This window comes from Cheilinus undulatus, linkage group 10 (genome assembly GCF_018320785.1).
Source record: "Cheilinus undulatus linkage group 10, ASM1832078v1, whole genome shotgun sequence".
Lineage (NCBI taxonomy): Eukaryota > Metazoa > Chordata > Actinopteri > Labriformes > Labridae > Cheilinus > Cheilinus undulatus.
The window spans coordinates 7058512-7082537 of NC_054874.1; the positions used below are offsets into that span (position 1 = coordinate 7058512).

The window sequence follows — 24026 nt, forward strand, 5'->3', positions numbered from 1 at the left end:
TTCTCTGAAAGGCTAAATATTTCCTGAGCTAATAAGCAGGCGAGATAAAAAAAGATGTCTAGTGACAAGAACAGTTACCAACCAGCTCGTCCAGATGGCACGTGAACGACGAACCAGGCACGGCTCGGATATACGGCCGTGTCCAGCCTTTCGCCTCTGCCGACCGCGGCTGCTCACTAATCTCGACGGTTTTCGGTTCTAAAAGTCCGGGGAGGGGAGGGAGGAGGGGGGCGGAGGGGAGAGAGGGAGAGAGGAGGAGGAGGAAGAGGAGGGGAGGGGAGGAGGGGGGGTCGTCAAGACAGTCCGTTTCGTATCGCCAGTCTCCAGTCTGGTGGGAGAGAGAGGGAGAGAGGGGCAGAAGGGTGCTCGGTGACAGCATGGGAGATGTAGTGCTCGGCTATCCACGCCCAGGATTAGACGCTGGAGAGGCAGGGAGGGGTGAGGACTGCAGGTACCGGCATGCAACGCGAGCTCCAGCCGCTCAAGGGGAATGGGGAGGGAAGGGGGGAGCGAGGGGGTCGCGACCAAAGAGTGTAACGGTGCGCTAAACTGAAAAAGCTTATCAGGGTAACGAAGTAATAAAGTGTATTTCCTTAAACCAAAGGAGGCTCCAAGTGTCACTGAGAGAATATCTGAGGCTCAGGTCAATTAACAGAGACAGGCCACAGGGTGACGGCTGCTAAACGGACTTCACTAGAAAATGTAAGAAAATAAAAATAAAAGGGAGAGGTTTGAGTCTGTTGCAGGAGAATGAGCAGGAGGAAGCGAGACTGGGGCTGCTGGAGGCTCTCCAGTGTCAGGCTGTGTCTGCAGGCTGCTGCAGCTTCAGGAAGAAGATGGGGGAAACACTAATCCCTCCTCTACTGATGTTAGGAGGATCTCAAAACTACTATAGACATGTTATCTTTCAGCAGTTTTGTGTGTATGCCATGTAGGTAGCCTAATTAACACCTGCTGAGGTTCAGGTTCAGTTAAAGGCTTAATAGAAGACCAGAGACAAAAAGCATTTGAACACAAGGTGACCACTTAAAAATTTTTAAATGTGTGGAGTTTAGGGTTATCCTAAGCCACTCTAGTGTGCAAACAAGTGATATGAGGCAGTTAGGGATGCACAATATTATTTGTTTGGTTTCAGCATTGGCAGATATTAGCTTAGAAATGACCAGGATCAGCCATATGAAAAACAGACCTGCATCAGCTGAAGTGTTCTTCTTTGTTCATCCTCATTCTCTAGAATTAAAAGTGTGTTTTAGGGATGATCTACATTTAAATATCAGCATTTATATTGTCTAAAATACATTTCAAAACACTGGCTCATCAGATATCAGCAAAAACCCCATATTGTGCATCCCTAGAGACAATGTCAATGCATTCTTCATGATATTATCACCGAAATTATCGCTCTTCTCTGAAAATCAGGAAAACACACAATCAATCCACAACAAGACCTGGCATGATTAGCCATGACAACTTTGCTTTGTTAAATATGTTCAGCACTTCCCCCGAGATTCACAGTAAAAGTCTGGCAACCTCTGACTTCATCCTAGCTGTACTGGACCACACAAAAGACAATCTTTCAAGATTTCCAGGCATGAAGTTCAAACCTATAGGCATTTTGACAGCAGGACTATGACTGTTACAATACCTCGCAATACAATAAGACAGTTCCTAAATTGGTGCATTCTAAGAGTTTTCCTTTCCATGGCACAAACAAGTCTCTAGATAGCATAACTGCTTTGATTACTATAATATTTATAATCATACTAAGCATTATAGGCTGTGAAGAGATTAAAAAAAATGATCAAATCTTTTAGTAGGACATACAGGTAAACATTTAAGCAAAGTCATAAGAAGATCTGGGTGAGGAAGGTGATCAGACTGTAAAAAAAAGCAAACTTTGTCATGATCATACTATTTTAGAAAACTACGACAAATTTAATTGTGTATATATTATTTCAAGGGTCCATGCGGGGTCGGGTATTTAACATTTGGCAACCAGACCAGGCCAGTGGGCTACCATTGGGGGCTCAAAATAAAGACAAACAAAATGCATAATAGCAGTGTCATTTTTAGCCAAGAGAGGGGGAAATCTTTCTTTCACCAAAAAATACAGTTTCAAAAATGGCTTTTTGTACGATATTAGACTATTTGTGTAACTTTTAATAAAAAAAAAATTAATAGCAACTACACAACCTCAGATTTAAAAAGTAACATTTATATTTATAAAAAGATATATAAATACATTTGATATTTGTCCATTTTTATTGTGAAAGAATTGAAATAACTTAATTCTCTCATATTTTGAATTAGTCTTCATTAAAAGTCAGTCTTATATAATCTTATAGTGAAGCCAGTATTTTTAGTTGTATAGTATCTGGAGTTGATGCTGCTGTTTCAGTGATTTTCAATATAAACACCAAGTTTCCTACTCTGTCTCCTCTTCACTGTCACTATTGCAGGGCAGTGTGACAAAATCACACTTCCTGTGTGTATCAGGTCAGGTTCAAACTAGACTTACACATCATTGCCTTAAGAGGAGCTGACTTCTGCAGTGCTGCTACAAAACTTGACACAAAATCAAGACACACCTGTACCAACTTCAACATAACATGCTCCACACAGCAAAAGATATACAGTCCTTTATAAGTAATAAACAGAAAACATGTAAAAATACAAGGCACTATGGAGGTGAAACTGCTGTAATGTGACCCACACAGCAAGCTCTACTGCTGCCATATGCTAATCTTTGCATCAATAGTAATTAAAAAAGTTTTTCCATCCAACTTTTTCTTTAAAAGTTCACCATCACAGTTTCCTTTAACTCTCCTGTAACTGTAATATTCACAAGTATGTAAAACAAAGACAAACGTGGCTCAGAAGCTCATAGTTAGGAGCTGAATGTCAACACATCTGCAGCTTCCAGCCACACTCAAACAGACAAATGTTTGTGGCATCATATCAGCCTGCCTGGGAGGGGATCTCTACACTTTCACATTGTGCCACAAAGAGACAGAGCCACAGGATATTGAGCTGTTATTCCATAATCACATTTAGACTCAGTGTTTAAGCAGTACAGGTTACCCTGCTCGGTAATTAGGCCACTTGTCTTACCTGAATCGTGAAAGCAGCACGGGCCTGCTGTGTACAAGGGTACCCACTCCTCTAGGCCAACAAATTTCCTACTTTTCTCAACACTTGTGGTGGTGAGGAAATAACCGTGCACACGCATACACATACACACAAACGGAGCGAGGCTGACATCGTTGTGTGACTGAAAAGAGTTTGTTTACTACCGTGCAGGATCCGTGTCGGTGCAGGACCACGACAGTGTCCGTCCTCGGAGAGCAGTGAGTGTTTGGACGAGCTCAAACTGTTTCGCTGCCGGTCTATCGCGGAGAGGATCGGTGTGAGAGTGAGCCTCTAACATGCCCTTCGCCATTCGCTCAGTAATGGCTGCGTACAGGCAGCCAAATCGTTGACAGATGGCCAAACGTGAAATTAGGGAAACCAGAAAGCGCCGATCGGTTATGAAAAAGAGGAACGGTGTGGGAGTCCGTGTCGGCGTGAAGAAGCGGGAGTATCACAAAGTGGGCAGCTGACACATCGCATTGTGTCTGAGCCGGGGGTAACCCGGAGACCTCAACGACCGCGCAGGAGCTATCCCGGTAGTGACCGGCTGCTCGGGGCTTCACCAATTATAGACGAGTTTGCTTCACAGGCTGCAGATCGGGTTTGTGAAGCTGTGGGGTTGCACTCAAACTTGTTATACGTGCATTTTAAACCCTCGCGAGCAGGGATGTGGTGTTCCGCACATGCACTATGACAACTGCGATACACAGCACACATGAAGGCACGTTGTTTGTTTCGAAGGCCTGATTAAAAAAATACACTGTCGTCTCAAAAGTAAGCTAACGTGGTCATCTATCCAAGAGTCACGCTGGAGATAATCGACCCTGTATAGGCCGCCATGGTTTACGGCGACGAGGATGTCCCGTCTAAGTTGGTGGTTCACCTGGTCAATGCTGAATGTCGAGGCTGGGGAGGCGGTGGGGGGCTGAATGCTGAGTGAAAAATCAAACGCATTATTCTTCCATTTTGATGTAAGTGATGGATTAATGTGAAATAAATAAACGCAGGCAGGATGGCAGCCGATCACAGGAACAGGGGAGGGTGATGTTCCTGTTTGCCAGGTTAATGGATGGCCCGATGCGCCGTCCACATGATGTTAAATATGTGTGGGAAATGGAAACGCATCACTTCATGTATAGTTACCGTGTCAGCGTTTGATAGTCTACCGCATCCACAGCAGCCACGCATGGACACTAGACCCAAGTATGTCATCTCGATACACAACTTGGCTGTCCATACATGTGACACGATCCTACATAATGCCGAGGGAGAGCGGCGACACAGCACTGCAACTACTGTGGCTCCTGCAAGACACCGACAAGTCGAAAAAAACAGATATCCAGGTCAAAGTTTGGCAGAGTTTTACTCGCCCTCAATAGCGTTGTGCAATGCCCCCTTTAATGCCCCCTGCTCGCCCGTAACGCCTTTGTTATTAGTAATCGCATGGTATTGCACCGTCTTACCTTGCGCTCCGAGCTGTCTCCAGCCACAAAGCCTGCACACAGCGCAACAAGCTATTGTTGTCTGCACGGAGTCTTCCGTGTGGGTCCAGGGATGTGATTTTCAAGTACAATGAATACAGTATGCAATTTTGGCTTGTCCTCGCGATCTTCCCTTATTGCCAGTTTTCGGTCTGCAGCAGCTGGAGATGAAAATCGCGCACCCTGGGTCCTAGCGCCGGGTAAAGCCCTACAGGTGAATAACAAACACGCTGCTGCTCGCTGGGATTCAATCTCTAATTGCAGGGGACCTCGCTGGAGTCAGATAAATATACATCCTACAGCTCACTGTCTCGCCTTTTAGCACCACAGATTCAACGTAAACGAAGACAATCAGCTTAGAGGACACCAAGGGAAGGAATAATGTCGTTTTTCAGCATCCTGAAGCCTTGATGACAACACTTCAGTTCAGGATTTTGCTTTTGTTGTTACCCTGAAAATGATCATCATCATTATTATCATTTACAAACTTTCAATACCACGTGTTGTATTCACAAAACAAATTAAAAATGCAATACAATCCATCCTGGTGATGAATTAAAAAACTTATTTGTAAACTGGAACTCCTCAGAAGCTATGTGGAGCTAGATACAGGGGCGGAACACAGGAGGGAAAAAGGGTACTGATTACCCGGGCCCACAGTGGGAAGGGGCCCTTGAAGAGCCTGCAGTGAAAAGTGTGTTTTTATCGATTTTGTCTTAGTAATTAGTGTCGTTGTATAAATTAAAAGCGACAAAATAATGGGTCAGCAGACTGAAATGTGTATCAAATAGAGTAAAATAAATGCTGGGGGGGCTGTGCCCCTTCCTTAAAAAGATCCAAATGGTTTAGTCCAGCACTGCAAAATAATGCAAGTAAATTTAATTTAACCACAGTAAAAATATTGCTCATAAATGGGAAATTTATGCTTCAAAAATACATAAAATTGCATATAAATTTGTAAAAAAGGATGCAACATTTGTTGCTTGGCTAGCCAGTTAAGGGGGGGGACTGTGTAATATTCTCACTGGGGGCCCAAAATCCCTACGCCCCTGTATAGATAGGAGCCCATACATCATCAAACAATTCACAAATAACATACATAATACATACTGGACAAGGCCGTCCATAAGGGGGGATAAGGGAGAGCTTTCTGGGGACGGTCAAATGGGGGGCCCACATAGGTCAGCAAAATCATGATCCATTGTAGAGTTACGCTGTGATAGCCATATTTTATTTATTTTATAACTGAATAGCAACCACTCTTATTAAAGCAACTGTTTATCTATTTATGTCACAGTATATATCCTTCTTCAAAATGTAAACCAATTTTCTAACAATAGAATTAAAATGGGTAAAAATAGCAAAAATGTGTTGACAAAAGCAAAACTGGCAGAAGGTTTCATAAATGGCTTACAAAAGTGGTGAAAAGGGGTTACAAGAGCCAAAAATTAGCATAACAAAGAGTGAAATGCAGTTAAAATGGCAAAAACTGGCGTAAAATGTGGGGAAAGGGGTTAGTAGTGGTGAAAAATGGGTTTATAGAGACTACAAAAATGAGTTAAGAGAGGCAAACAGAGAATAAAAGGTGGTGGAAAGGGTCCAAAAAGTGGCAAAATGGTTAAAATGTGGCAAAATGGGCAGAAAAGGTGGTGAAATGATGGGTTGACAGAGGCAAAAAGGGTTTAAATTGACAAAGCATGGTTAAAAGAGGGGAAAAGGGTTAGCCAAGGCAAAAAAGGTATAAAGTGGCAAAAACGGGCCAACAGAGCTGAAAAGGGTCAACAGAGGCAAAAGCAGCAGAAAAAGGGGTGAAAAGAGGCTTAAAATAGTCGAAAATGCTTTGTTTAATCCACATCAGTGTCTCTCTGCAGCCACAGTGATTTAAAATAAGTTTACCATGGCCTTTTAATGTCTCATTTCACTTAAAAAAAAATCACTTCAGCTCAGTGGACAAGTGGAAGGCTATGTGAACATTTGATACCAAAATGTACCTTTTTACAGTTCACTTATTTTCTCTTCAGTCCATAACAAGTTCCTTTTTCCATGGTAAAGCTCATGTTAAAACCTTCAGTCCGCCTATAAAAGCAGGTCTATATCCAAACTGGAAGTCTCTGGCCCTTTGTTTAAGACGGTAGAAAAAAATAACAAAATGCCACAAACCAGTTTTAAATGCAACAGAGTAGAATTTTCATATGCTATAAATGAGGTGTGATTAATCGTGATTAACTACAGAAATCCCGAGATTAAACAGGATTAAAATGTAAATCTTTTGACGACCCTGTCGATAACAAAAGGTTCAGATGAATTCTGAGCTGTCCACTGAGCTGCTTGGGAGTTTCTTTTAGTGAAAGGAGGCATTAAGGAGCAGTGGTGGACTTATTTTATCTCACTGGCTGCAGGGAGATGATTAAATAAAGGTTTTGAAAAGCAATAATAAAGCATTCAGTTAATCATGAATGAATGAATCAAAAATATGTTCTCTTATTGGGCATTATAGTTAATTGTTATTAATGCAATTAATCTTGACATCTCTATAAGCAACATATATTTTTTTTAATATTATTTTTTTCAAATGACTTCTTCTGGTGAAACAATCCTACAATTCCAGCAATTTCTCTCATGTTTGACCATGAAAGTTTTTCTAACAGATCACATCTTCCACCCAATGATAAATGTCTGTGTGCTACATACCAGTGTTGAATTGATACAATGGTAGGGCTGCTCGGTTAAAGCAAAAAATCAGAATTGCAATTATTTTGAGGGATGAACAGCAGGATGGGAAATTTGCACCCACTACCAGTCAAATGCAGGTATTTCTGACAGTGTCTGGTGAATAAGCCCAGCCTATTTAAAAGTTACAGAGCAGGCTGATTTTGTAACAGTAAACAGCATAGATTGTAGGGCTGAACGATTTTGGAAAATAATCTAATTGCAATTTTTTCATCCAATATTGCGAATGCGATTGGATATGCGATTATTCCTTAACTCTCTTATTCCTAAACAAGGGCTGAAAAATTCTTTAAAAATATCTTATTATGATGATTTGGACTCATATTGCAAATTGGATCTAATTGTTGCATTGAAGGGGTTTTGTCATTCTTATATTTACTAATAAAAAAGTACAAAAATGAAGGTAGGATTTTTAACAGACTATTCTGAAAAAAATGGCACTTAAATGATTGCATGATATGTCATGCATAGCATCTCTGCTGCTGCAAAAAAGTTTAAAACTGCAATTTTGACACCAATTTCAGGTCAAAGAAATACTGCACCTTCTGCGATTTGAAAATTGCAGCAGGCCATATTGCGATTTAATCTAATTATCGATTAATTGCCCAGCCCTAATAGATTGTGTCTTAGTTTTCTGGTTGTCTTACCGACTTTATGATCAAAATGGAGCGGCCCTACTCAGAACCTACCACAGAACCCCACCTCATCCCTGTGTAAGAGCTGCTGTTAAATGTTTATAAACTCGGGTGTCTCCTGCACAAAGAGAGGCTGAATCGAGCGGAGCTGAGAGAGGAGCAGGGAAGTAGACAGTCTAGCATTTGTTTATGTTTGGAGCATCATTCAAAATGTGCAGGGCTCACAGAGAGTGCGTTGCACCCTAAGAAACCACCTATACCTAATGATGCAGTTGTACTTTTCACCAATATTTAGTGCTGATCTGTGATTTATACTGCTGATATGTACAAGCTATAGGTCAGCAGTAAATATCTGCATGAATTTCCACTATCCACCAGTACCTAATTTTTATAGTGGATATCTGCCAATACCAAAATCATGCAAATAACATCATGCATCCCTATTCCTGACCCCTTTTGAGGTTAAGAAGGACTACCTCTGTATCCTGTACCTAATTTCAGAACTACCATTAACAAAAAAATATTCTAAAGTGGTTTCAGGTCATTGTCATTCTGTGTATATGCCATTGGCATTGGGGGTACCACAAGGTTCATCACTAGGTCCTGTCTTATTTACAATGTACAGTGCTTAACAAATTTATTAGACCACCCTAACCCTAACTAAAGTAAGGTTTATGCCACAGCTGCCCTAAATTAACAGCATTAGTAATTACCAAAATCATTTTTTAAGTTTCTGCAATGGTTAATACACCAATATGTAGAAGCTCTTTCACCGAAATTATATTTTTAATGCTAAAATATAATCATTATTGTTATCCATGAATTTTCAAATTTACTGATTTACAAAAAAACTGAAAAAATAGTAAAGCACATTAATATTTCTTGACTAATATGTCAAATTATAGTTATTTACTTGCATTCCTGAACAGAAAAATGAGTTTTAGTGGTTGAATGTTATGCTTGATTCATTTCTGACTTCTCAGAGAAGCCCAGTGAGCCGGCTCAAATTTGGGTGAATTCAGTTTGAAATCCCTCATTCCTGTTCAAAATGGTAAAACGTGGAGAGCTCACTGAAAATGAAAGAGTCCGCATTAAAACACTTCATGATGCTGGATGGTCTCTGGGACAAATATGGCAGGTGGTCTAATAAATTTGTCAAGCACTGTGTATCACAACTGCTGCAGCAGACTGTAGCACTGTCCTTTATGCTGATGATACAGTTTTACATTTCCCTGGAAAAACTGTGAATTCAACCATTCAAACCCCACAGCTTTCAGTCAATTACAACATGCTCTGTGTTAACTAAGGCTATTTAACAAGACTAAATACACGCTACTCTCCAGAGCAGGGGTGGGCAACTGGCAGCCTTCCTTTTCAATTAATGCAAAGTCAACTTCAAATATCAGTACATTTTAAACATGAAGAAAACATAAAACTATCTGCCATGGAAGCACGGAAAACAGGAAAAATTCTGTAATAATTTTTGATTACCTGTATAATTTTAGTTCTTTGTAAGAAATTAGAGATAAAACTGGCTGACTTCTTGTAAAACTAGCCTATTTATTTGTATTAATAAATGCATTTCTTAAAACAAAAAGAAATGTAAGTAAAATATAAACAAACAGTAAATAATGTATTTATTGGCTTGAATTCTGTGTTCAGTTCATTAGAATAAGCCTTTGTGTTTGCAACTGAGTTCAAGAACATAAATGTTGGTAAAATAAATTCTTGTGAAAGCTAGGGATGGACAAATTACCATCCCTGACTGATTATTGAGGCCGATATTTGGCCGATTAACAGTATTGGCATTATATTTTACAGATAATCAATAAAGTAAATTAATCATAAAATGCACTACTTTGGTTCCACTGCAAAGTGTTTTTCACCTCTAGCTTTATTATCACTCTCCACAGTCTGACCAAATGTCCAGCACACAACACTATTTGATAGGCTAGATGTGACACGAGTACTAGCCAATCAACACTTATTCCTCTGAGCCACTTATACAGTGACTTCCTGTTTACCTCAACAGTGTTGCTCAGTGCCATTTCTCATACTGAAAGAGCTAAGGCTTAATTGTTTATTTGCCTTCATTTTTTGACTGTGCAATTTTACTTTTGCTGCATTAAGTACCTTTTGTCATCATAATAAATGCATATCGGTTCCAAATATTGGTTAATGGTCTCATGAACTACTAATCAGTATCAGCCCTGAAAAAAACAAAACAATATTGGTGCAAAGATAAAGCTTTGCACCATTTGTTTAAATTCAAGTAACTGTAATTGTTATATTGACAGTATCCTATAACTTGTACTAATTTTGCCAATTAAATTAATGTAGCCTACTTGGAAAGTGAAGCTGCCCACCCCTGCTCTGGAGCTACATCCCTGCTCTGGAGCCACATCACTGACTTCAGTGTGTTTTATGTTTGGAGCTTCTTTTAAAATGTTCAGGGCTTACGATGGGCCTCCTTGACTGTTTGACATCCTGGGTAACCACCTAAACCTGACGATACAGTTGTACATTTAGCCAGTGTTTAGAGTCAGTATATGACTTATAGTGATGATATACATGATCGATAAATCAGCTGTAAATATCAGCAGGACTTTCATAATCTACTGATACCAAAATTTAACTTTTAATGTTGATAATATTATGCATCCCTATTATTTTTACTGATATGTTCATCATAACTATCAAGCACGATTACACATTGATGAAACAGCATCTACATCTGTGCATGTCTTTAAAATGTTAAATAGATGTGTCACGGTAATGGGCAGCAACAAGCATGTAGCAAATTGTCCAAGCTATTTTATATGTTTATATTTATATGTTGCTTTGTTGCCTTTCTATCATCTGCTTTAGTAATCATTTAAGATCAGCTATCTCGTTTTCATGATAGTAAGAAGCTAAAACTGTAATTGAAATAACAATTTCAGCTTACTGTCAAAAGTGCAGATATTAGCCGATACTTATGTAAAACTGACGCATCAGTGCATCCCTGATTTTCAGCATGCTTCATCACTGAGTGGACCTGCTGGACACAGAGTCAGGGACAACTAGTCTGGGGCCAGAAAGCCTCCATTTTGATTTTCTGAATCAAAATTTCCTCTCTGAGAATTGAAAAGTAGATATTTATTTCCTGTCACCATGGAAGCTCCACCCACACCAAATCTAATCATATTTTTATCTGTTTATTTTTTGTGTTTTGCACAAGACTAAGCTCAGCAGTCCAGCCAGAAGCTGTAGTGAATCATTATTGTGATTGGTCAGACGGTTCGCATGCTTGACAGTTTCAAGACTGTTTTCCTTCCAGAAAATATAACGTGCATACCCACAGGTTCTTCTTGATATGATCCTAAGGGGCCTGGCAGAGAGATCATTGTTGTCAACACTATATCTCTCAATATTACATCATTCAGATACAGTGCTATAGGGGAACATGTCAGCTGAATGTGAAGGAGAAAATGTAGAGGTGCCAAAGATATGTTTTCAACTTAATAGCAAACAATAACGGCAACAATAATAATAATTTAAAAAATAGTTTGCTTTCATTAAAGACTATAAACAGTGTGAAAGGGAATATACCAAAAAAGCTTGAAACTGAACTCAACCCCACCCATTCCTACTTCTTTTTGGTTTTCCAAATGCACATGTAATGTTCATCATAAAAAACTGTTTAATGTTTCAGGAATTCTGAGTACTACGACACTGGATTTCCCCTAAAGCTCCCACACTCTCTGGCTGGTACTGTACATGATAAAAATGGAAATTATTCCACTAGACCTCTTGACCTGTCTAGAACCCGTCTAAAACAGTTGACTTCCTCAAAATGTGGAGACCATTTCTGCAATATGTAAATGTGAGAGTGTCTGCTATACTTTTTAGAGACCTTCTATAAAGAGTGTTCAAAATGCCCCAAAACACAAACATAGCCAAGAGGTCAAGTGACTGAATTTGCAATGAAGGTTCAGTAGGACAGTCAACTGCATGTCACTCAATCACATCCACATACATCTGAAGCCCTCATGTCATCTGAGCAGTTGGGTTATAGTAAAGACTAGGGCTGGGAAATTAATTCAAAATTAGATTAAATCGCAATAAAGCCTGCTGCATTTTTCAAATCGCAGAAGGTGCAATATTTCTTTAACCTGAAATTTGGGTCAAAATACTATGTAAAAACTTTTTTTTTTTTTTTTTTGCAGCAGAGAGGTTATGCATTAAATATCATTTAAGCTACTGGGGGTAATTTTTTAGAATGGTCTACAAAAATTCTACTTTTTTGTACGTTTTTCTTAGGGTTGTTCCGATACCGATACCAGTATCGGAAACATGTCCAATACTGCTTAAAATGCAGGTGTTGGTATCAGTGTGTACACGAGTTTATGCGCCGATCCGATGCCATTTGGTTTAGCCTTATACTTGCTTCGTTTAACCATGCTAACGGTTAGCACTATAAACCAGAAATTAATTCTTCTTTGCTGCCACTGTATGAACAGGCTTCCGTTTTTAGTGCAGCGGCAGCGAAGAACAACCAAGAATGTTGGCTGTGTGACAGTTTTTCTCAGAATGTGATCGTTAAAATGCCTTTCAGACCGGCACTGTCGTACAAGACAAGAAGTGACACAGTTTATAAAAACTTAAATAACTTTTGAACCATAAATCGTTGCCTCTCACTTGTTTTTCCTCTTGAAGCTAGCTGTTGTGTTTTCCCATTGACACTATTGATGCCTTTAAATCCTGTGCCGCAGCACTTTCAGTGAGCCTGGAACTCATGTGTCTTTTGGGGACTTTAATGATTAAATCCACACCAGTAAACCCGATATTGAACATCTTTTTATACCTTTTAATCGAATTATGATCATTTATTACCACTAGCTCGAATGCTAACCTCCATATTATTTCTCTCTAAGTGTCCGTCAGCCAACAGCAGGCTGTTCCATAATCACGTGATGCTGCACAAAATAGCAGAAAGAAGAGAGAGAGTTCCATGCACTTGATGATTTATACAAGTGTATACATTAAGAACATATCTGTATACAATTGTCAATATGCAAGTTGTAAGTTTTATATTGTATTTAGAAAAGTGCAATAAAGTTTGTAATTAAAAAAAAAAGAGACAGAGATAAAGAGAGCCTGTGATGCAGCCCCCTGTATCACTATTATTTTAATATTTAGCAGCAAAACTCAATAATCATCAGGAAAACAACTTTAGGGTCACAGAGATGCTGAACATTATGATTCGATTTGTTGATCCATGTTTTGAGTCAAAGATAGGTCTAAAATAATTTGCTAGTCTGAACAGTTCAGAAAGTTTAGACTAGTAGCGGATCAGTACTCGGTATCGGCTGATACCCAACACACTGGTATCCGAATCGTATCAGGAAGGAAAAAACTATTGGAACATCCCTGGTTTTTCTTAATAAATATGAGAATGATATAAAAACTTTCACTCCCTTCAATACATCAATTCATATCCAATTTGCAACCCAAGGCAAAATCATCACAATTAGATAGCTTTCAAAATTGTTCAGCTCTAGTTTAATCTAACATTGTGTTGGTTATTATATAGATTGATTTATTGCTTGTGTTTGCTTGTAAAAAAACACAATATAAAGAACTTAGGGAGCATATTAAATTGCAATTGCAATATTGGGGGGAAAAACACAATTAGATTATTTTCCCAAATCATTCAGCCCTGGTAAAGACCAGCCTGTACATAGTTTCCATGACATAGCAGCTCACTGGAAAGTTTGAAAAAATTACAGGTTATACCAAGCTAAAGTTGAGCATCTTAACAAAGGGGTTAATGAGGGCTGACTTGCTTTTGGAGCCAGCCTCAAGTGGCCATTCATGGAACTGCAGTTTTGGGGACCTTGCTGTCTTTATTTTGTAGCCCTTTTTGTTGCCGTTTTGTTTTTCATCAATTACTACTAAGTGAAAGTAAAGAGCTGTAAGCAAAGCAGCAGGTGGTGCTGCTCCACTCACATGCTGTTAGATCACTTTGTGAGAAATGGGTTTAGAGGGCAAAGAAAGTATTCAGAATGTATTCAGAACCCCCTTTACTTTTTTAGTTCTATTATGCTGCAGTCTGATGCTACAGTTCATTTTTTCTTTCATTAATCCACACTCACAACCCCATAATGACAAAGTGAAAACAGAATTTTAGAAACTTTTGCAAATACATTAAAAAGACAAAACTGAAATGTCACACTGACAGAAGTATTCAGACCCTTTACTCAGTACTTAGTTCAAGCACCTTTGCCTGCAATTACAGCCTTGAGTCTTTTTGAATATGGCACAACAAGCTTTGCACACCTGGATTGGGGGATTTTCTGCCATTCTTCTTCAGGCTAGATGGGGACGGTCAGTGAAAAGCCATTTTCAGGTCTCCAGATATGTTGGATAGGGTTCAAGTCAGGGCTCTGGCTGAGCCACTCTAGGACATTCACAGAGTTGTCCCTAAGCCACTCCTATGTTTTCTTGGCTGAGAACTCAGGGTCATTGTCATGTTGGAAGGGGAACCTTTGGTCCAGTCTGAGGTCCACAATGCTGTGGTTTCATTGAGGATATCTCTGTACGTTGTTTCACTCTGGTCTCCCTCAACCCTGACCAGTCTCCTAGTCCCTGCTGCAGAAAAGCATCCCCACAGCATGATGCTGCCACCACCATGCTTCACTGCTAGGATGGTATTGGGCAGGTGATGAGTGTGTCTGGTTTCCTCCAGACATAAGATTTAGAACTGAATCCAAACAGTTTAATCTTGAGAATCTTGTATCTCACAATCTGAGAATTTGTCAAGTGCTTATTTTCGAACTCCAAGTGGACTCTCATGTGTTTTGCTCTGAGGAGCGGCCACTCTGCTATAAAGCCCAGATCAGTAGAGGGCTGCAGTGATGGTTGTCCTTCAGGTACTTTGTCTCATCTCCACACAGGATCTCTGGAGCCCAGTCAGAGTGACCATTGAATTCTTGGTCACTTCTCTTACTAAGGCCATTTTCCCTGCACACTTTGGCCTGGCGACCACCTCTTCGAAGAGCCCTGGTTGTGCCAAACATCTTCCATTTGAGAATTATGGAGGCCACTGTGCTTTTGGGAACCTTCAGTGCAGTTGGATTGTTTTGTGGCCTTCAGATCTGTGCCTTGCAACAATCCTGTCTCTGAGCTCTGCAGGCAGTTCCTTTGACCTCAAGGCTTGGTTTTTGCTCTGATGTGAATGGGCAGCTGTGTGGACCTAAATTTCAAGTGCTGTTGCAAAGGGTCTGAGTACTCGTGTCAATGTGATACATCAGTTTTTTTTTAATTTTAACAGATTTGGGCTCTAAGTGTAGATTCATGACAATAAAGGACTTTTTCAACTGTAGCATCGGATTGCAATATAACAAAATTGAAAAAAGTGAGAGGGGTCTGAATGCTTTCTTTATGTCCCTGCCATGAGGATAGACAGACATAAAGCTCTCTTATTTTAAGGCAACAGTGCCGATCATGACAACATTATGGCAAAATCAGCTGAAAAACAGTTGTACGGAAACCCACTATCCATCACCATTTCAAAGTCTGCCCATGAAAAGCAGTGACAGGGTTATTTTACATCCTGCCTTTATAAGTCTTAGCTTCAACTGAATCAAACATCCTGATCTAAAGTTACAGTATTCTGTAATGTGTCACACAGTATTTTGCATAATGTTCACGGAGGAGGGCGTAAGAGTGGATTTTCTGCGCAAGAAGCTTTAGACAGGAGTAAGACTGCTTCTCTTCATTTCCTGTGTTAATAAAATTGTGAAGGTCAGGTGAATTAATACAAAATGTTGTTGAAAAAGATGGAATATAAGCAAGGCAGAGTTGGAGTGTGGCTTCATACGTGGGATTGCTTTGATTTGTTTTTTATTTTTAATTTATTTTTTGCTGAGGGAGGAACTGAAAATCAGTCTGTGTTCATGACATACCATACCAGCATATTCACCTTTTCATGCAAACTGTCTCCAATAACACGTATGTTTTGTTGGTTAATTTACGGGGAGAAGATTAAGGTGTTTGTGTGCTCATTTAGGTTAACAGATCAGAAGCAGCTATGCCTTGTTCTCTTGGCAACATGACACACAAACTAAATGAAACACTGCAGATTAAACTAGTACAAGTATAAATATAGATAGGGGAAAACTCTGGTGTCAGAAAAACATCAGTTACATATGTGGTAAAATCAGTCTTTCTTTATTGAGTACTTGTGCCATTTTGGTCTCAAACCTCCCACAGAAACCTTTCTGAGGTCAGGACATCCTGGTCACACAATTGTACAAAGGCTTGTACAATTAGTTTGCTTGGTGAGTAACTCCAAGGCCCAGTTAGAGGATCAAGACTGAACTGGTGGGTTGTGAGAATGCATCAAGACGGAGCAGGTGGTCTAACATTGGTAGACCACCTCTCAGAGCAACAAGTCAATGATACATTAGGCTGGGTTTCTCTGGAAGTCGTCTATTCTTAGGGAAGTTTAGGGACATCACCCAATGGTTTCTATTGAGGCGCTATGAAGCCTAACAACAACAGTCACCATGTAATCTAAAACGCATCCATGTCAATGTCACCTCTAGCACACCTCTAGTACCACAAAAAAATAGTTATTGATACTATATGTGCTTTTAAAACAATCTGTAAAACCTATGTTTATTTCTGCTGTAAAAATGAATACATATCTGCATATTGGATTTGCCAATATTTCAAAACCCATTTACCTGGTGCTGAAACTGATATAAACACACCTTTTGTACTGTAAAAAAAACAAGTGTCTCCTTTGCAAAGAGAGGCTGAGTCAAGCAGGACTGAGAGAGAAGAGAGAGAAAAGTAGACAGTCTGGTGGTTGTTTTTACATATGGGGCTTAATTTAAAGTTTCCAGGTCTCATGATAGGCCTCCTTGAGAGTGCAGCACCCTGAAAAATCTCCTATACCTGATGGTAGGGTTGTACATTTTACATGAAATTAAGGCTGCCAAATGTACGACCAATATATTATCAGAATTGTCTGCCAATACTGAGATCATACCGATAATACTGGCATCCCCATTTAGTAAGCCTTTAAAAGCCTTTGCAGCCAACGGCACTAGACACTAGAAGTTAACATTAGGAGACCTGCATTTTTTGCACTTCTGGACAGGACGGAACAATTATAGCAAAAATGATGATTTGATTTGATTTGATTTGGACTGATATTGAGATCAAAATAAAGATCTATACAACATTTTATGTGAATTTCAAATGGAAATTTGTCTTGTTGCCTTGACAGGCGGCCCTAACCTTGTACCTTAACACTGTTCCATTTCTGAATCCTAAAATCAGAGTTGTTCCATATTACTATTGAGATTGAAACCCTGGTAAATACTGTAAAATCCAGAATATAAATTGCAGAATATAAGAATATAAGATACTGTCTGTTCTTTAAGTCACATAAGGGGAAAAAGCATCCTCATGTACAAAGATTTCCATTTCATACGGCAAAGTCTACAGCATGCAGTTTTTGTGCAGCTATGTTGCTGCTTTAGTACCATCCGTAATTACAGTATGGAGTTTGCACATCTACTCGCTATAATATGGTAGTTGAGCTCTCTGCCTGCAGTAATGAGACAGATCAGTTGATCTGTCCTCCTCCACATGTCATCTAACCTTGCAAAGCAGATGGATTTGCCCATTTCCGTGTTTCTCACTGGTGAATCCATCTTGCAAAGCTCCCATCTGAACTGTTTGGGCTGGGTTAGAAAGTGACAGGACCATCGGTGTCAAGGGGTGGCGGAGCCGTGACGTAAGCAAGCAGCAACAAGAGGCCGGTGCAATTATGGTAGAAGAAATTAGCATGGATGCTGCTAAAGCGTAAGTTTAATCAGAACTTGATGACATTTCTTCATTAAAAGAAAAACAAAGAACAGCATTGGGTTGTTTTATTTTCAAAAACGACAAAAGTCGTGTACTGACATGTCTACAGTCACCATGGTTCGTGTTATGCAGCTGTCTATGGTGTTTACTTGGCAGTACAACATCACGTGTTTTTTTGCTCTGATTGGCCCGTAAAGATGTGACAGACAGAATGTTCATCCAATCACCCTCCCAGTTTTGGCTCTGCCCTTTTCCAAACACCGTCTGTGGAAGGTTTACCAGATGGCTGTGTGAAACACATCTATCTGGTGTGGCAGGTTACCTGTCATCTGCTGTCCTTTCTAATGAGTGTTCTCTTTCAAACTAGCACTCCACATGGTTTGTTAACTTAATGGTATAGCCTCAGTTTTCTTTAAATATGACCTTATGAGAAAATTAAAGGTGGCGCCAAGCCCTGCTGGTGTGGTCTGTGTCTCAGCACTTTATACTGATACATAAGTTGCCCTGGTATACAGTATGAGCCGCAGCCAGGGGTGGAAAGTAACTTATTACATTTACTTAAATTACTGTAACTGAGTAGTTTTTTTGAGTAACATTTTAATCAGTACTTTTACTTCTACTTAAGTTTTAACCAGAGTAACTGTTGCATTTTCTTAAGTACAATACTCTTGTACAGGGGCGCCTGCTCTACCAACTAAGCTACGCTGGCACCCCCAAAGTGTCATTTTAACTCCATTCTGAGTGAAACGGTCTTCAGTGTTGGAGTTATTGACAGTGTTGAGCCACCAGTGTTATTTCAACTCTGTAAAGATTCAACTGATCTAAGCTCTGTCCACTTCCATCTGAAATCTGGGGTGGTGTGTGGGCGGAGTTCCCCATCATACCCTCGGGCAGAGTGTTTAGATGTGTTATTTGTGATTTGTTCTGTTTGGATGTTGCCTGTTGTATGTTTTTTTTGCTAATGTTTTGGTGAATTGTTGCTGTTTTTGATGGTAGACACATTTGCAACATGACTGAAGTGATTCACTGAATTAGAGTTTCTGCCTGTGACTTTAGCTGTTTGTAAAGGGTGCATAGAGCATATTCTTCATCAGTCTGCATTGCCTTACTATGAGGTTGACTCCTTCCTTTGTTCTTACCAGAGGAGACCAACCTCCCCACGGATTTTCGAGAGTTGCTGCAGCTCTGTCATATTGTAAACTATTTAAGACTTTAAAGAATAGTTTATCTATATGTGGAGCAATATAGACACTTGTGTTACATTTAACTCTATATGAGTTATATAAACACTATAAATTTTGCTCCTTATTTTACTTCATTACAGAGGTGGGGTTTGATCTGAACAACCTGGTTGGGGATCTGTTCTCTTGTTCTTGACAGTAAGAAAAGCTCATATTTCACTGTACACCTTCTTAATAGCTACTCCGTACTCAGTGCTTAAAGGAGACATATTATGCAATAATCACTTTTTCAGGCTTTTCTGATGCAAGTATGTGCCCCTGGCCTGTCCACAATCCCCTCAAGTACTAGAAAAATCCATTCCCTCTTCCCTTCTCTTTCTCCACCTTTTAGAAAATGTGTGCTGAAACAAGCTGTTTTCAGATTTTATATCTAGTGACCTCACCAGGGGCCTAAGCACCTGCCCCCAGGTTTGGTTGGCCCTCCCCCACTTGGAGGAAAGTTCCATCCTCCTCTACTGATCCTCTTAGCTACCAGCTGAGATGCTGGAGAGCTCAGGGGGTTACCCTGCTGACTACAGTCTGGGAGATTGATAGTTTGAATCCCAGTCTAAACTTTGGGGAAAAAAAAAAAGTGCCTGTAATATCATGAGTGCTCCATCCATTGCCTGAGAGGGGTGTGGTCAGGGACAGAGTCAGACAGCTAATTACCATTTAAAGACACAGACGCAGAAACAGCTTGTTCTGAGAAGGGCTGAAACAGAGGAGTTTTTAAACATGCAAAAGTCCAATACTGGAGTGTTTTTTCAGCAATAAACATCACTGGCACGTTTTGGTAACCTCTGAGACCAATACAAACTTGTCTTAAAAGGGTAAAATATGTCCCCTTTAAAGTAAACTTTAAGTCTAATACTTCTTAATTTTATTTGGTTAGATACTTTTACTTTACTTAAGTAAATTTAAATCATAGTAACTGTACTTTTACTTGAGTACAATTCATGGACTTTTTCCATCTCTGGCTGCAGCCAACTTTTTATTTTGATGAAAAAAATAGGTGTCAAAAGTGCAGGTTACACAATGGATTTGTTCTGTATTTTTTCTGTGTGTCTGTGTTGATTTGCATGCCACATCGTTGCTCCAATTGTCCCCGTTCCTCTCAGAAGACTTCTTAGGTGTACTGGTTCATAACTGGAACCATGAAAAAATACTATGTACAGTTTAAAAAAAAAAAAATTTTTATCAAGTCACAGAACGTTGTGCCGAGTCATCACTCAAGGATCTCTGCTACGTTCCATTTACCTTGGCAATTGGATGTCAGGCCTAGGGATCATGCCACACTCAAGTTAAATGCATTTCATTTGCTACAAGCTCATAAGAGTAAGTGACAGAGCCGGAAAACACCTGGACCTTGTTGAAACACAGCAAGTGGGCAGGTTTGTTAAAGCTCCACAAAAAAGTGTGCACTCTAACCCTGTAAAAAAAGTCAAAAGGCACAGCTTTAATGCTCCCCTCAATATGTTGGAGGCCAATCTGCACAAATATGCACTGGTGCACAGAGGCGCTCAGCTCATACGCAGTTATTTTAGAAAAAAACACTCCTTTCTATGCAAATTGGCATTATTGGATTAAACATCTAATGATGAGGATGATAACAGCATGGCATAAATAAAGCCTCCTGTCTGTGAAAGCTGATGGAAGTGTGCTGCAGTTTTTATGATGCCCAAACTTTCCAGAGATAAGGAAAAAAGTTCACCTCTGTATGACTTCAAAATGAATGATGATAATTGTTGTGTAAATAAGGTTGGTAGATATTACTTTGACATTGCTACGAATAAGCCATAACCACGAGTTTAATCAGTTTGAGGCTCCCAGCTGCGTTTCTTTTAAACATGTGTGGCATGGAGGCTTTTTTTTAGGGTTTCCTTCATTAAGAGATGAAACTTGATCAGGGTGGTGCTTAAGTGAACATATCAATATTGCCTTTCTGCAGATTCTGTAGACTTGTTTATAGTCACTAAACCATTTGGTCACTTAAGTAGAAATACATATAACCCATTTACAGGTATGAATTAACTCCTCTTTGTTGTGTGCAGTCATGAAATTTGCAGGTTTTTACATTTCAGCCCACCCTGATAAGATGAGAAGAGCTTAATCTATCAAAATTGATTATGGATAAAGCTCAAAAGTATGTTCATCTTTAGAAATAGCCTAATTGCTCTAAATTAATCTGGATAATCTACAGACTTCACTCTGAGAGATTTTCACTGGAAACACTGAAGAAACAGACCCATGGAAACTGTTGACAGTGAGGTGTGGATTATCCTGAGTAACTGGGACACTGCAGCTGTATTTTTCAAATCTGACTTTCAAACTTTTTAGCAGCACACAAACTTAGTTCACCCTCATTCTTTAAGTGTTGTCAAAATGTCAGTGAGGAGTGTGTGAATACATTAACTGAAATGCCTGGTATGGCCAGAAGATGCTAGAATTGATTGATAAAATGTATAAAAGTTATGCCAGGTGGCTGACAAGAACAGACAGGACCAGACAAAGAAATCAGGAAGTGAATACAGACTGAGTGTGCTGTCTGTGTCTATAGATACTCTGCACACCAGCGTCTCTGCAGGGTCCATACACTTATTAGAATCACAAGTGTGTGCAAAAAGAGCCTGACTAGTGTGGCCAGAGGCTGTCAAACTGAGAACCCATGGCACAGTTTGAAGTCCCACTGTAACACTAATTTAGTCACCTTGACTTTTTGTCCAGAGAGATGTGTCTGTTTAAACAAAACAAGATTGTCAGTCTCCATGCAGAAGGTTATACGTCATTTTTTCAAAAAAAATGGCTGGTTTGATTTGCTGCTTTTGAGGATAAGAATCAATTCAATTTGATGAAACATGATGGGCGAGGCACAGATATGTTAGTCATTGATGGAGTCAGATAATAACAGGTAGGGATGCACAGCTGCATTGGTTTTACATCAGAATTTGTCAGTTTTGGCTCTGTTGACAAACATCGGCCATCAACTAATAATGTGCCATGGCAGATATCAGTTACCAGTGTTTGTGTCATATTAATTTGGCAACTAGATCACCTAACTGCTGACACAAAGGTGAGTTTCTAAATAAGCAGAAGTCACCTTCTGGACAAACTCTGATCTGTTTTCACAACCAAACAAGAAAATGCTGCCACACTGAGAGTCTTACACCAGAAAAGAAAAAAGCATCATCAGTATTGACACTGGCTAAAGTGAAAGTTTAAACAAATTTTCAGTATCAGCCAATTTTTCACAATCCCTGCATCTCTAATGACAGGCAAATGTTTTGGAGGACTTATAGTTACAAATACAGTCTTCAGCGGTCAAAAGTGTGGCTTTCACCGGAAGGAATCAATAAGGAAATAGATAAAGACAAAAAAATCGATAAGCGAAATTAATAATGGCATCGATATTAGTAAAATCATAACAATTCGATTTCTACATACAGTGCTTAACAAATTTATTAGACCACCCTAACCCTAACCAAAGAAGGTTTATGCCACAGTGGCCCTAAATTAACAGCACTGGTAATTACCAAAATCATTTACTATGTTTCTGCAATGGTTAATACACCAATATGTAGAAGCTCTTTAACTGAAATGATATTTTTAATGCTGAAAAATAATAATTATTGTTATCCATGAATTTTCAAATTTACTGATGTATAAAAAAAACTGAAAAAATAGTAAAGCATATTAATATTTCTTGATTAATATATCAAATTAAAGTTATTCACTTGCATTCCTGAACAGGAAAATGAGTTTTAGTAGTTGAATGTTATGCTTGATTCATTTCTGACTTCTCAGAGAACTCCAGTGAGCCGGCTCAAATTTGAGTGAATTCAGTTTGAAATTCCTCATTCCTGTTAAAAATTGTAAAACGTGGAGAGCTCGCTTAAAATGAAAGAGTCTGAATTAAAGCACTTCATGATGCTGGATGGTCTCTGAGACAACTATGACAGGTGATCTAATAAATTTGTTAAGCACTGTATATTGGCTGTAAATACCTGCCTACATTGACTTTACATGTTGGCCTATATTGGCTGTGAATATTGGTCATTATTAACTGCACATATTGGCTGTAAATATCAACCTATATTGGCCTTAAATATTGGCCTATAGCCTAATGGCATTAGCCTAAATATCGGCCTGTGTTGGCTGTGCATATTGTCCTGTACTGGCTGTAAATATCGCTCGATATTCGCCTTAAATATCAGCCTATATTGGCTGTAAATATCGGTCTATATTGGCCTTAAATATCAGCCTATATTGACTGTAAATATCTATCTATAATGTATGTAAATATCGGCCTATATTGACAGTTGAAAACAGTTTCCCAAAATCAATTTTACAAACTTTTTATGGCGATGAAAAGTGGATGGGTAGGTTTCTGAGACTTCAAGAACATTTAAAATGTGTTTGATAAATACTGAAAGCACTAACATACACAAACAAAAAAATATATAATGACAAGTAAATGAACTGACAATCACAGCTATAAGTCAATGGAATGCCAGGCAACTAATGGTGCCCTATGCCCTTGCACCCCACGTACAGAGGCTGTTCTTTTATGTGGGCAGTCCTACATGCCATTTCCTGCTTTCTCTCCCCATTTTCTACCCCTATCTGCCAAAAAAATAAAAAATAAAAACAAATGATAATTGAAAATAATTCAACAAGACTAAAAGTTTAAGGTACAATACTAAAAATTATAGTTTTATAGCTTCTCAAATTGGTCCCCTTGCTTAGTTTCTTGCTTTTTGATTTCTACAGATATCTTCATGTCTGTAAGATGGTGATAGCCAAGGTCAGAAGCATTACATTTTCAGGTTTTTTTGTCCGTCTTTCCTTCATGTGAAAGTGATTTCTTAAACTTTCTTCAAACTTGCCTGAATGTTCATAAGTGGACAGTATATTAGCACTGGGACAATTTACTGTTGTTAGCAGGAATCCTCTCACTTTGCATAATTTAG

At 39.2% G+C, this 24026-nt stretch overlaps 1 protein-coding gene across 6 annotated transcripts in view; it reads right to left on the reverse strand.

The window, feature by feature from the left end:
* bcorl1 (BCL6 corepressor-like 1) overlaps positions 1-24026 on the reverse strand; it is a 71709-nt gene that overhangs the window by 37563 nt on the left and 10120 nt on the right. The window contains exon 1 of one of the 6 annotated variants that reach the window (XM_041797858.1): positions 4593-4725. The exons of 1 other annotated variant lie outside the window; for it this stretch is intronic. Coding sequence is in view for 2 of the 5 variants with exons in the window: in XM_041797855.1 (XP_041653789.1) it covers positions 3294-3439 (146 nt within the window). In the remaining 3 variants the exon portion in view is untranslated. Of the gene's footprint in view, positions 1-82; positions 191-3111; positions 3711-4592; positions 4726-24026 lie in introns of those variants that run through there. 4 more of the 6 variants (XM_041797855.1, XM_041797854.1, XM_041797856.1 and 1 more) reach the window with 4 other exon arrangements.